The sequence below is a fragment of the Lissotriton helveticus genome, chromosome 4_1 (genome assembly GCF_964261635.1).
Source record: "Lissotriton helveticus chromosome 4_1, aLisHel1.1, whole genome shotgun sequence".
Classification (NCBI taxonomy): domain Eukaryota; kingdom Metazoa; phylum Chordata; class Amphibia; order Caudata; family Salamandridae; genus Lissotriton; species Lissotriton helveticus.
Window position 1 is genome coordinate 2,028,231,933 of NC_136063.1, and position 13,238 is coordinate 2,028,245,170.

The 13,238-nt window shown below is 43.1% G+C and overlaps 1 protein-coding gene across 2 annotated transcripts in view; it reads right to left on the bottom strand.

Moving 5' to 3' along the window:
* Nucleotides 1-2,764: 2,764 nt before the first annotated feature.
* Nucleotides 2,765-13,238, bottom strand: part of RNF128 (ring finger protein 128) — a 756,868-nt gene continuing 746,394 nt past the window's right edge. For both annotated transcript variants that reach the window (XM_078688665.1, XM_078688666.1), the window contains exon 7: nt 2,765-5,002. In XM_078688665.1, the coding sequence (XP_078544791.1) occupies nt 4,881-5,002 (122 nt within the window). In that variant the 3' untranslated portion in view covers nt 2,765-4,880. The remainder of the gene's footprint in view (nt 5,003-13,238) is intronic.

Consider the following 13,238-nt stretch of genomic DNA (forward strand, 5'->3'; position numbering starts at 1 on the left):
GTGTATTTTAACATGGCCGCCGCTTGTATTTTAGTTACTGCGCATGCGTCAGCCACACTCACGTGTCCTGACGCGTCTGCAGAAGTGGAGGGAAAGTTATGCGCATGCGTAATTCATAGCTGTGCTTATCATGTGGTACTGCTCGTGCCACTGCTCTTGTGCCCGTATCAATGTAGCTAACATTTAGATGCAATAAGTTTATTCTTGATGATGAGTTAAAAGTACAAACCCTGTGATGTGTTTTCATAATGACATTATTATGTATTAATTTGTTTTCGCTTACTTTTCATGTACCGCGGGGAATGGGGGTCCAAACTGATTGGGAGCCATATTGACGGTCTCTTCTGCGCATGACCAGGGAGCATTGAAAAGTGGCCACTTTGGACAGTGGAACTCAGCCAGCTGGCAGCCACAGTCAAGATGCGCCTGGGAAAGCCACCTCTGCGCTACGAGAACGGCGAATGTTGCTCCTCATGTGTTACAATGTTAATTTCCTGCACAGTTCTCATGAGAACCCCAAACCTGCTAGGCGGTACCCAAATATGTTAATGAAGGCTTCAAATCGTGTATTGTGATTGGTGTGTTACCCAAATCCTACCTTAGGACCAATCCAAATTGAGGGATTCTGACACTTTGCAACATTGGGGGGTGGTACACTGTCCCCAAACTGTATATCTACCCTGGGTTCACCTAGTGAACCGTCCGACTTGTCTGGTTTAGCTGACCTGTCACTGACCCAACGCACTCAATAGGTGACTGAAGATACAGAGCGCTGCGAAGCACTCTGTCCGAATTTGACCATAGACTGAGGTTCTACTGAACCTTAAAGTGCTGGCGAAGCACTTTGCTGGGAGTTCGCTGACCCAATCGGGGTCTTGATCGATAGCTGCAGAGCGGGTGGAGCGCAGGCGTTTGCTTCCGAACTGTGGGTTCCGGTCCTGTCCTGAAGAGGGTCCTGTCCTGAGGGTTTGCTGTCCTGTCCTGAGGGTCCTGTCCTGATTCCTATTCCGAGGGTATCCTGTCCTGTCCTGGGTGTCCATTCTGCACCTGCTGTCCTTTGAGGGGTATCCTTCCTTGAGGGTTTCCTGTCCTTAACTGACCCGTGGCCAGGGTTTGGTTTCCACACCTTTCTAGGTAAATATTGCTCTGAACCTCTTGAAATTCTTGCACCTTCTGAATTTCTAACTTTTGCTTTAATAAAGTTCAACATTGCATATGTGATACTTTCCATGCCTTTCTGCAACTATTGAAAGTCATTTATATTTTTCCATAAGTTTATTCCTATGTCTTCTCATTTGTTAGAAATTATATTTTGCATAGCAGTGTGTCATTTCCTGATATGGTCTAGAACTTCGTTGCCTAGATTGTTCAAAGGCCCCTTCACCTTAAGTGAAGCGTGTTATTCATTATAAGCTCTCCTATAGTCACCCACACTTAGGGTATCCCTGTTTAGATAATACTGACTTGCATAGTATCTTTTCTCGTTACATTTTATTAGTACCTTGATGATTACTCTGTCATTATTTCTTTATGCATATATAATTTACGTTATCTTGGTTATTGATTGCCTTGTTTTATTGTACCTCATGCAAGAAAATATTGAACTTTAGATAAACATTTTAAACTTCCAGTTGTCCGTGGTCATTTAAACAGTATTTGAATGTTATTGGTTGGGTTTGTATTTTGCTGCCTTTCTTTTACAGCTAGCTCCCTGATTCATTGTGGTCATTAGGCACCCGCATCGGTGGATGGTAAGTCGGGTGCACCGGAAATTGGTAGCAGGGAACACACACACACCAACTTGGTAGAGCTCGTGAAGTCACCCGATCGATGTATATGGTGATTTGAAAAGTATATGGGCCCTGAAGCCGGAAACGGCGAAACTATTGGTCGGGTGGCCTCGCGCGCTCTATCAGTTCAACAAAATAAAAAAGTGGATGCCCAGCTGATTAATATGCCCACTGATTATACTGAGGCGGGGATGCACCGAGAGAGACCCGAAGACTCGGTCGGACTGATTTATGGACCATGTATTGTTATGACGTTGGGGGCTCTAAGAAGTATATCCTGAATGTATTTGTCTTGCTTGAATAATGCTACCGCTGTCACCCTTCTCATGTCTGAGCATCTGCAATAAAAATTGTTATAAAAAAAAAAAAAGAAATGTTATAAAGAAGCAGGTGTAATTGCAGCCAGGAGGTACATCCCTATTCTCTAATATACCCAGTAAATGTATATACCCTATAACTGCAAGCAGCAAGCACTTGCAAGCACTTAGGAGTACAATCATGCAAAGTGGGCCCGTGGTCAGGAGTGATAGGGTGAAGATAACCAGGCATCAAGACACCGCAAGGCTGCTGCTAGATGTGAATTTCTCCACACGTTTCCTCATATACACACACATCAGGACTGACGTTGCTTAAGAAAAATGTCCACTAAATACTTCAATTAGCTTGTTTTTTAAGCATTCATACAAAAATTACATTTTATTATTAAGTACATTCAGCGAGAGCAGTTCAAAATAACTTTGCTATTATTTTGGTATTATTGAATCCTTTCATCACCATAATTTCTAAACATTGTACCTCCTTTTCAAGCGTAAATGTGAGAATATTTACACACATTTTCACATATATTTCTGTGAATTTGGACTTTTTCCAGTCGTTGGTGCACTTTGTAGCTATGAGGTGATTTGGAGAGAAGAAGGTTTCACAGCAAGCACATTTCTTAAAAGTTTCAAATAGCTTTCAGAACGAAGACAAACGCCTTTTTATGATATTTTATATTTACATTTGATATTTATACTCTTAATACAAATCAAAGTATATTTACAGCATTTCGATCACACTGTTCACCAGGAAATAAGAAAATAGGACTTATTCAAATTCTTCTGTAGAGTTTTCTTCAATACCCTAAAATACAGTACATTAGAGCTAGCAAATTCTTAGGTGAGATCCAAAATATTGTGCTCACATATTAATAAGAGGATCATAAAATTAAGGATATATTGTCATAGAATAAAAATAAAGTGCATTCTTTAAAATGGTCTTTAACATGGAACGTGAGGTTCTGAGTTTTATATTAAGGCAATTAGCATTTGTTTTGTTTAAAAAGTCAGTTAGAAAATCTCATGTCTTAAAAGCAATGGTTGGAGTATAGCAAGTTACATGTATATATTAAAACAATTAATGTATTTTGACTATAATCTCCTGGATGTACTTTACACTAACTACATCCTTTGCATAATACCCCTCTATTCCCAAAATACCATTCCTATAGGGGTAATACTCTTGGAATAGCTTTTAATCGGCATATCTTACTGTTTCTATGTACTGCAATTAGAATTCATAATCTCCATTTGCCTACATGTTGATAAAACTCTAGCCTAGGTCAATAAAGGATTTCCCATTGCACATACCTTTGAATATCAACCACAATGTTTTGTGGTTCAGACTCCTTTGAGGATGAATACTTTCCCCAAATTAATGCATTATCAAGCTACAGTCTGAAAGGTGATTACATTGTTCAACCCCCTACAAGATAAATTCATCTTTCTCAATTACCATGCGAGTTGTTGAGTCAACATCATTACATTGATGATACTTTCATATTTCTACCCATCTCTGAAACAAAAAGATTACGAGGACTGAGCTGAATGATGTACTGGGTGTATACACAAAAATATCAGTCCTCAACTGAAGCTATTTTATTCTCAACTGAGGCTATTTTATTCTAAGTCTCTATAATTTTCAGCATTGTATTAAATGTAGAGTTTCTATCTACCGTTAATTACAAATGTGGCTACTATTGATCTGGCTTTTTTCAAGAGAAAGAACAGTTTCATTTGACTGCCTATCTGTTTTTCAGCATGAATATAAAAAAATTACATAAGTAATTCATTTGTTGTGGTGATGTGCCTTTTATTCTTTAAAAGGCATCTAAGGTTGGTCAGCTAAATCAACAGCTAAAATATGAACATTTAATGTTGATAAAAAATGCTACCCATTAAGGCATCCTTGAATAGAGTTCAAAATTGCAATATTTCCGCCGCAAATCTGCTGATCGACATGCGTATACTATGCTTATCAGACAAAATAAAACCTAAGTTAAGATTAACCAAATATGAGACACCAAAGTGATCGATTTGAGCAAAACAAATTCACATTTTCTAATTTAACATTCATTTGAGCTTTATAGCTTTTTCAGCATGATGTTTGAATTTAAGCGATAAGGTTGTTGGTGAACCATAACTTAAATGATTAGAGCAAAGGTTTCACAAGGCAAACGGTGTTTTGCTGTCAGATTTTTGGGTGGTAGAAGAGAATGTGCATCATCATCTGCAGCATTATGTCCCAATACTTCTATAACTTTCCTTTTAATGAACTCTTGAATCTCTGCCCACCACTATGATTTTCTTTCTGCGACTCAATGTTCCCCTGCATTGATATCCATACTAGAATTTGTTAACTGTTAAACAGTCCCTGGATATACATTGGTCCAGCATGCACCAAGCAACACCATCTCTATTCTATTAAGTTGTTCAGAAGCATTGCTCCTACAATATAGACTGTGCAGAGATCAGTCACAACAGGAGATGCATGCGTGAGTCTCCACATAGTTCACATATTGGAAGCAGCAACAGTGAATGGAAAACTATAACATTCCTTTAAGTATTGCATACAATGGACTGCCACAACTTGTGATCTGTCAATCACTGTTTACATAATTTAAAAGAATATGGGATAAGAGATTAATCAGTCATAGAAGAATTATTCAGATATTTCAGCTGTTCAACGGAATTGTTTTTTTTTTAAAGTAAAAAAAGTTTGACCGGTTCACAGTTCTTATAAGGTGCAAACTTTGTATCACTTGTCAAAAGCTTATGACTTGAGTTCACGCCTCTGGGATTCCTCGTCCTCAAAACTTGGGTTATCCATGTGAGGAAGCACATCTACTTCCAAAGTGTTGGGTTCATGCTTCACAAGTTGCTCATTGTCATCGCCTGGGAGGAAAAAAAGTGAAGGCTAAGCATAAACACACAGTAGGAGACATCAGAAAAACACGGTATAATGCAGTTTACTGCATTTAATGTGCTGTACCTAAAGGTAGGCCAGAACGCACTTCAGGGTTTAGACCTGATCAGCCAAATATTAATTCATACCCAACAAGCCTCTGATAAGAGGAGACTTGAACATGCAAGTACATAAACCTAGTATGCAAATTGGGATTGGAGCTTTTTTTTTGACAAGGTAACACAATTGAAGATTAGGTTATTTAAAACAGTGGTTCTTAACCTTTGTTCCACGGACACTTGAGAGTCTGAGGCCTACTCATGGGGTCCTGCGAGTGTTTGCAAAATTAAATAACAATTACAATTTAATAAGCATATGCAAATAAGGAAGCTGCATAGAAAATGTAAAAACAATTCTATATTTGGGTGTGAATCGCACAAAGTATTTCAATATTTGAACATGTGTTTGGTGTATACTTGTTTTTGTATATTTATAGATTGTTTTGAGGTCCACATCTCAGAAATTAACGAGGCCACAGGCTGAAGTTCTAAACTGTTTCCTGAAAGTCCTCTTGTGACAGCCAAGTAAATCTTTCAGTATTCCAGGCAAGGTGGTCGGACCTTTATGGTTTGCACGGCCAAGCTTTGGAATTCACGTCCTCTTTCACCGAGATCCAGGACTGACTAGTTACAGCTTAAGAGGGCGCTTAAGACCTAAGTAATTGCCAGAGTCTTGGCTGGCTATCATTTCTAGGTGCTCCATCACTATTTCTTTTAGGGTTCTTTTCGATCTTTGTGCCTCTTTTCGCTGTTATTGGCCAGTAATAGGAATTATGTTTGGGTGGCAGAGCACTGTATACATTTTCTAAATAAAATTGCTTAATGTGAACTCACCATTTTCTGCTTGGCATCTAGGGCAGTTAACAGGAACTCCAGCTAGTGTAGCTATAGAGACATGTGTGGTGAAGGCAATTAATTTGTGCAAAATTAAGTCTGTTATTTCTAGAAACCTCCTTTGTCTCCCCGCAAGTGAGTGCCATTTCACTTTTCACCATGCTACAGATCAGGAACTGCACGGATCCTGTATTTCTTCTAAGTGAGTAGACTGTATGAAAAGTATCATTTACGTACAGGTCACCTATCTTGGTTATTCCACCATCTGACCATGCTTTCTTATCTGGCATCGGAGCAAGTATACAGAATCTAGAGAGGCACCAGAAGGAAATGTCAACAGAATATAGACACATTTTCTCTTTATGCCTCAGAAACCAGTACCAACAGTGCCAAACCAGCCTTATGGTTCTAGATATTTCACCCATGTTTGATTCCTTTGCTGCCCCAAATCAACTCATGTTTGTGTCATCCTCACTGATCTTGATGTTATCACACATAAGATCCTGTCTTTCATCCATTTGAACTCCCATTGCAGCTGTGCTGATATGAAATATGCTTCATGATTCGGAGCTCCCAAATACCCTCTTCTTAGGGTCCCCATATCTTGGTTAAAGCCAACATTGTGTTCCCCGATATCAGGCTGGAGAGGATAGAATCTAGTTCTCTAAAAAAATTCCTTTTAGTTATGAATGATAGTGAAAAAGCAGTAAAACAACCGGAGAAGGATTATCATTTTGACAACAGGGACCCTACCCACTGTGGACAAAATTAGTCTGCACCAGAAGGGAACAGACTGTCTAACTCTGGATATTGGCTTGCAGGTATTACCTCCATGGAGCCTGCCATCCCCATGGTAAATTTGTATACCTATAAACTTAAATATTTCTACCATTTAAGGGGGTTGTTTGGTAGCCTCAGGTGATCTGTACCTTCATGGGAGTCAGGGGATACAGACATGGCTCATCTCAGTTGATCCTGAAACTAGGCTTTTCCCGTAAAGCCTGATAAGATCTTCTTGAGATTGGGCAAAGCAGCTGTTGAGTTGCAAAGATATAGGAGATTATGGTCTGCATACATGAAGACTGTGTGTGTCCTCTGCAAGAGTCTGATTCCCTATTCCTCCCCCTGAATGCACAAATTACTTGCCAAATGTTGTACTGTGATCGCAGACAGCAAAGGACAAAAGTGGCATTCCTTTTGGGTCCCTCTATGGATAGGCCATTGTTTCAGAAACAATGCAGCCTCTGGTCACTGCCTCGATGTACGGAAAGTGATCGATTTGGTTACGGTGTTTTCAAATCCTACTTTTCTTAATACCTTGAACAAGTAAGTCCAAAGGAAGATATCAAACACGTTTTGGATATCAGGTGAGGCAACTGCAGGTAGTTGATCCACCTCTTAGACCATGTCCATGATGTGGAACAACCACACAGAGGTAATAAGTGCTATATAAATCCTGTAATATAATACGATACAACACAATACAATAAAACTACCTCAGATTAGTGTGGATGTTTTGGCTAGGTATGAACCAGCAGTGGTCCAGGTAAATCAGGTCCCTAATCAGAGGAAGAAGCCTATTGGGAATTATTTAGCCCAAGATTTTATATTTAGTATGGACTACGGTCTGTACAGTTAATCATCTAGCGGGTCCCTTACCTGTTTTGGTAAGACTACAACAATGGCTTCTCTGGTGGAACAGGGGAGAGTTACAAGGTTATATGTCTGTATACATATTTAAGAGTTTGGGGTCTAACAGTCTTATATTTGCTGTAAAGTTTTGGAAGCAGACCATCAGACCATGATGATTTTCCCCTAGCAAATAGATCTATTGCAACTTTAATCCCTGCCAGCATCAAGGACTCATACAGTTTTAAGGTTTGTTCCTGATTCAAGCATGTCAGAGGTTTATCAGTCAAGTATTCTGGAGTGTGTTTAGTAGCGGTGCCATATAAGTACCTGCAGTAGTGTACAAAGGTATTAATGCCTCCCTAGGAGTTCACTGTGTCACCTACCTGTGAACAAATAGCGCAAATGGGCATCCTATCTGACTATGCATTCAGCAGCGAGGCCAAAAACCTGCCTGTTTCATCACAGTGAGTGTACCCCGAGCAGTGTATGGTCTACGGTCTACCACTTGGAGGCTTCTTTTGGATGTGAATCGGTCACCCATAAATTGTTGATCTACCCGGTTTTGAAAAAGTTGGATAGCATCCTTGGTTTCCTTAATTTTCCTATTAAATGTTAATTTCATCCTGAAAGTGATTTTAAGTGCAGTGCGCCTAATCATGACTTTGAAAGCATACCATTCACATTTCGGAGCTTCCGCTGTACCTTTGTTTTCTCTACAGTAGTGCTCTATGTGTAACTCAATGGTCAACCCGCATGCGGCGTATGCCAGGGCTTCCATGGTTGACCTACATCTTGGTATCACTGATGGTATGTAGCCTAATCGATGGACAGTAGCAAGGGGTTATGGTCTGATTCAGTATGACAGATAACCTGCATTGTGAACTTTCGCTGCAGTTTTTTAACTCTAAAAACTTGGCTAGTCTCATGTGTATGTCATGGACTACAGTGTAGCACAAGAACCCTGTCTCACTGGGATACATCAAACTCTATACATATCTCTGAGCAGTTGTCACTGCCATAGCGCAAATGTATGTGCCTGTTAGAAATTAGATTTCTGATTAGCTAGAGCATGCGCTTAAGCCAGGCAGAAACCACGACTCTAGTCAGGGCAAGGGAGTTGCAGGCTGAAGATAACCCAGGCTCACCTCTTGGTAGCTTGCCACGAGAAGTTAGGCTTATCCCAGAGGCAATGTGTAAAGCGTTTGTGCAACACGCAACACACACACACACACCACACACACGCCACACACCACACACACACGCCACACACACACACACACACGCCACACACGCCACACACACGCCACACACACGCCACACACACACACACACACACACACATAAAAAATAGCCTTTGTATTGCTCATAAAACACATTAGAGCATAATTGCATATATACACTGTGCCACCTGGCACTAGGTATTACTTTGCAGGAGACTGTATACATTACAGGGCCAATCGGGCCACCGTCATAACCATTAGCACACATAAGTAGTGAAAAATAAACACAACCAGTAACTAGTGGTAAAGATAAGTAGCATAAACGCATTATGCATCACATTTTAGGCATATATCCTAAATTACCAGCGCACCACAGTAACAACACTCTAGGGGGGCAAACATCACCTTAGGGCCCTACGCCCCACCAGGACACAAGGTAATCTCCAGGCCAACTGGCCTCCCTAGAGGGCCTGTCTGGGGCTTTCCTGTAATGCCTTCTGTCCACAAGTCAGGGCTCTCTGAGCATGTGGCTTTGTCTGAGGCACCAGGTTGCCGATGCAGCAGCGCACTGGCCCCAATGGTCCGGTACACAAATGGGGGCTAGGGTGCAACTCACCCAGGTCTCTCTGTGACACCAAACAAAATGCCCCCACGCTGCAGCTGCCCATGATCTGGCAGAGCAGCTGGTAACAAGCAGGCACACACCATGTACCTTGTGAGCCCCTCTCACCGGGACTCCTCCTTGTAGACATGGCAAGCGGGTACGAACAGTGTGCCCTCCCAGCCCCACTCACTGGAGCTTCTCATGTGCAACTGGCACCAGCAGGCACCAACACGGTACCTTGGGAACCCCCATTCACCGGGGCTCCTCCTCGTAGTAGAATCAGCACCCGCAGTGTTACTCTTCAAGTCACACTCACCAGGAATCTCTGCGGGGACTTTGCAGACTCCAACCTGGAGTCTGCAAGGCTCCGCCTCCTCCTTTGCAACGCAGAGGTCGTCCAGCCCGGAGCGAAGACTCCAACAACCCAGTCTCCCTTGTTGCCCCACACACAGGGCTCTCTTCGGCACACGAGAGCCGTGCCCTCTTCCAGGCACAAGCTTGCCTGACTTCAGGCGGCTATGTCCGCGATTGGCTTCTCCTCTGGGTAAGCCCCTGTTCAGGCAACGAGCGCCTGACTTACGGTTCCACGTCTGCTCCGATTGGTTTGCCATGCATGGTGCGGCCCCGCTCACAACCAGGCAGACCGCATGGCTTCCTGGAGGCAGCGGTTTCAAGGATTTAAGAGTGTCGATTTTGCTGTTTTCGGGCCACGGTGCCCGCTGCGCTGTAGTGGATGGAGCCCACTCCTACGGCTCAAAACCTCAGGCCCATGCTACCCTGCACTGGGTAGGCCACCAGCGCTGCTTCACACAAGAGCACTCCTCAACAGGCAAGGCTGAAGCCCCTCTCCTAGGGCTCAGGTAAAGAAGATGAAGCGCTCACGAGGCGCTCACGTGCCCTAGGGCAGAGCTGTGCACAGGCAGGCCAGCACGTAGGGACCCCAGGAGACACCAGCTGGGTCCCACGGCAGTTCCTCGTGACGCCCAGCAGTCCTTCAGCTCCAAGCAGTTACCAATTTCATGGGGGTCACAGCCTCAATATTTATACCAACTAGGTCGTTGTTCTCCCCCTGACTCAAACATTTGTTTACAGTGCACAACAGTCCCCATTGACAGTGTAGATCCTGGCCCAGACACCACGGGGGCGGAGCCAGCATTATATTCAGGGGCTACTCCTCCCACTACTCTAAATGCAGATCAGGCCCATTCAGCCTAGCGCTGACTCACCCAGCCCCTCTGGAGCCACTGCACCTCCCCAGTCTGTCACTCCAGAGCCAGACATGCACTACACAACAGGCAGGCACAAAGACACATAGCACACAAATGCCTACTTCTAAAAGTGCCATTTCTGAAATCGTGATAAATCTGCGCACACCACCACGCCGCATTTATCACCGCTATTCCAAACATTACAAACTTGATCACGCTACTCCTCTCATATCAGGAATTACCACTGACACACATAACAGGGAATCCCCAATGCATTCCTATGAGAGGGTATCCTCACAGTAGTGAGAAACCAAAATGGCTGTTTGTCACTACCAGGACATGCCACACATTTAAGGTACATGTCCTACCTTTTACATACAGAATACCCTGCCCATAGAGCTAGCTAGGGCCTACCTTAGGGGAGACAAACTACTATTGTCCTAGTGTTCAAGGCAGTTACTATACCATATAAAGATCTGCAGGCATCGCTGGTTGTACATAAATTACAACATACCTCTCTTCTTACAATGAATCTAGAGATGGGGATGTCTCAGTCTGCTGCCACTGTTAAAAATAGCCCAACTCTGATAGACAGACTTAAAACAAATACAAAACCCACATTCACCTAGTGTAACAGAAAAAAGGTGAGAAAGCGAGGTGGCACCTCACGGGCGCACCACCAATGGGGCCCCTGGCTGGTACTCACCAGGATGGCCCTGTTATCATCATTGGTGCCATCAAGCTAGAACGGAAACGTGTCCTAAACCCAAAGGACACACCAGGGCTGAGTGCACACCGGACTGCTCTCCTGTATTGCATCAGTAACGAAGGGAGACTGGACCAAGCTCACCAATGGGGGCCGTTATCCTTTTTAAATCCTCTTGGCTGGTATGAGAGGCAAGGTTCATTGAAGGCGCGCAAAGCCCAGTGTCCTTTGCAGTGGCATTGAAAGTGGTTTGCCCTGAGGAAATTGCCTGATAGATACCAAGGCAATGAAACATGTCGGCTGTAAGTAGGGTGTGAATCGATTGGTAGTATTCACATCTTCACATCTTCCTTTTTTATTGTTCATATATGTACCGTATGCAACAAGAAGGAACACCATTAAAGAAATTGTCCCAGTTGCAGAATATATTATATGTTAATTGTTGAATGTTGTATGTTGTGTTACATATAATTTGTGTTCACTGCACCACTCACTGTCTTTTCTTTGGGTTTAGGACACGTTTCCGTTATAGCTTGATGGCACCAATGATGATAACAGGGCCATCCTGGTGAGTACCAGCCAGGGGCCCCATTGGTGGTGCGCCCGTGAGGTGCTATCTCGCTTTCTCACCTTTTTTCTGTTGTTACACTAGGTGAATGTGGGTTTTGTATTTGTTTTAAGTCTGTCTATCAGAGTTGGGCTATTTTTAACAGTGGCAGAAGACTGAGACATCCCCTACTCTAGATTCATTGTAAGAAGAGAGGTATGTTGTAATTTATGTACAACCAGCGATGCCTGCAGATCTTTATATGGTATGGTAACTGCCTTGAAAACTAGGACAATAGTAGTTTGTTGACATATTGAGTGGAGGGCGTCCTAGTTGTTGGTTTCCCTCTTTGCTCCTACCTTTTTTCCCTATCTTAGGGGAGACCAATATGTAGTAAAAGGGAGTCACATACGTGGCACCCGCTTTATGTGCCACGTCACAGCAGCAATAAACTGCGTGTGCAGGCCCTGCAATGGCAGAGGCCTGAGACAGGTCTGAAAGGCTTCTTTGTTTGGTGGTGCAAGCAGCGCTGCAAGCCAACCAGTAGCATTTAATTTACTGCCCCCAGGTATCTGAAATACCACTTTACAAGGGACTGATAGGTAAATTAAATATGCCAAACAGGTGTAGTTCAAGAGAGCACATGCACTTTACACTGGACAGCAGTGATAAAGTGCCCAGAGTCCTAAAACTACCAACACCAGGTCAGAAAAAATGCCAGGAGGAAGCCAAAAAGTTCAAGGATGACCCTGCAAAAACAGTGCCGTAGTTATACACTGTGTGCCAATTAGTGGAGGGATTGATCTGTCTTTCAGAATCTAGTAGAGAGCTGTAATCACATCCTTAGAGTGTCACAGGGTCTCAGGAGGTTGGGGGATAATGAGTTAAAGAACTGAATTTGGTTCACATATGGGGCATAAAAACTACCAATAATGAAGGGTCTCTGTTATCTTTACAGTATAATGTAGCGACCTTCCTCGTTTATGTGTGCTTTCCTAATCCTGCGCTGGATGTCTGGCGATATCCAGATTAATGTACCTCACGATTACACGGATTATTCAGTGCCAATGAGCTCCCATGCCAGATTTTATGCAGTTTACAGATTTCTGTCTTTGTGAGAAGTATTTCTAGCGCACAGGCATAGTGGACCCTCTACAACTTCAAGCGTGAGTGCATCCTATGCCTTTTGGCTGGAGTTCATCCTATGCCTCTTGGCTGGAGTGCTTAACCCTCAACTCCAGTCAGCGGAACGCACGTAGAGTAGGAGGGGACCCTGGAAACTTTAATATCAGACACCCACAGTCACGGAGGATGAAACTCAAAATTGGGAAATATCAGAGTATGGCAGAGCAAATAGGTGGCCTAACAAATATCACCACCTCACATGGATGGTGAGACAGTTGCGGATTCCTGTTA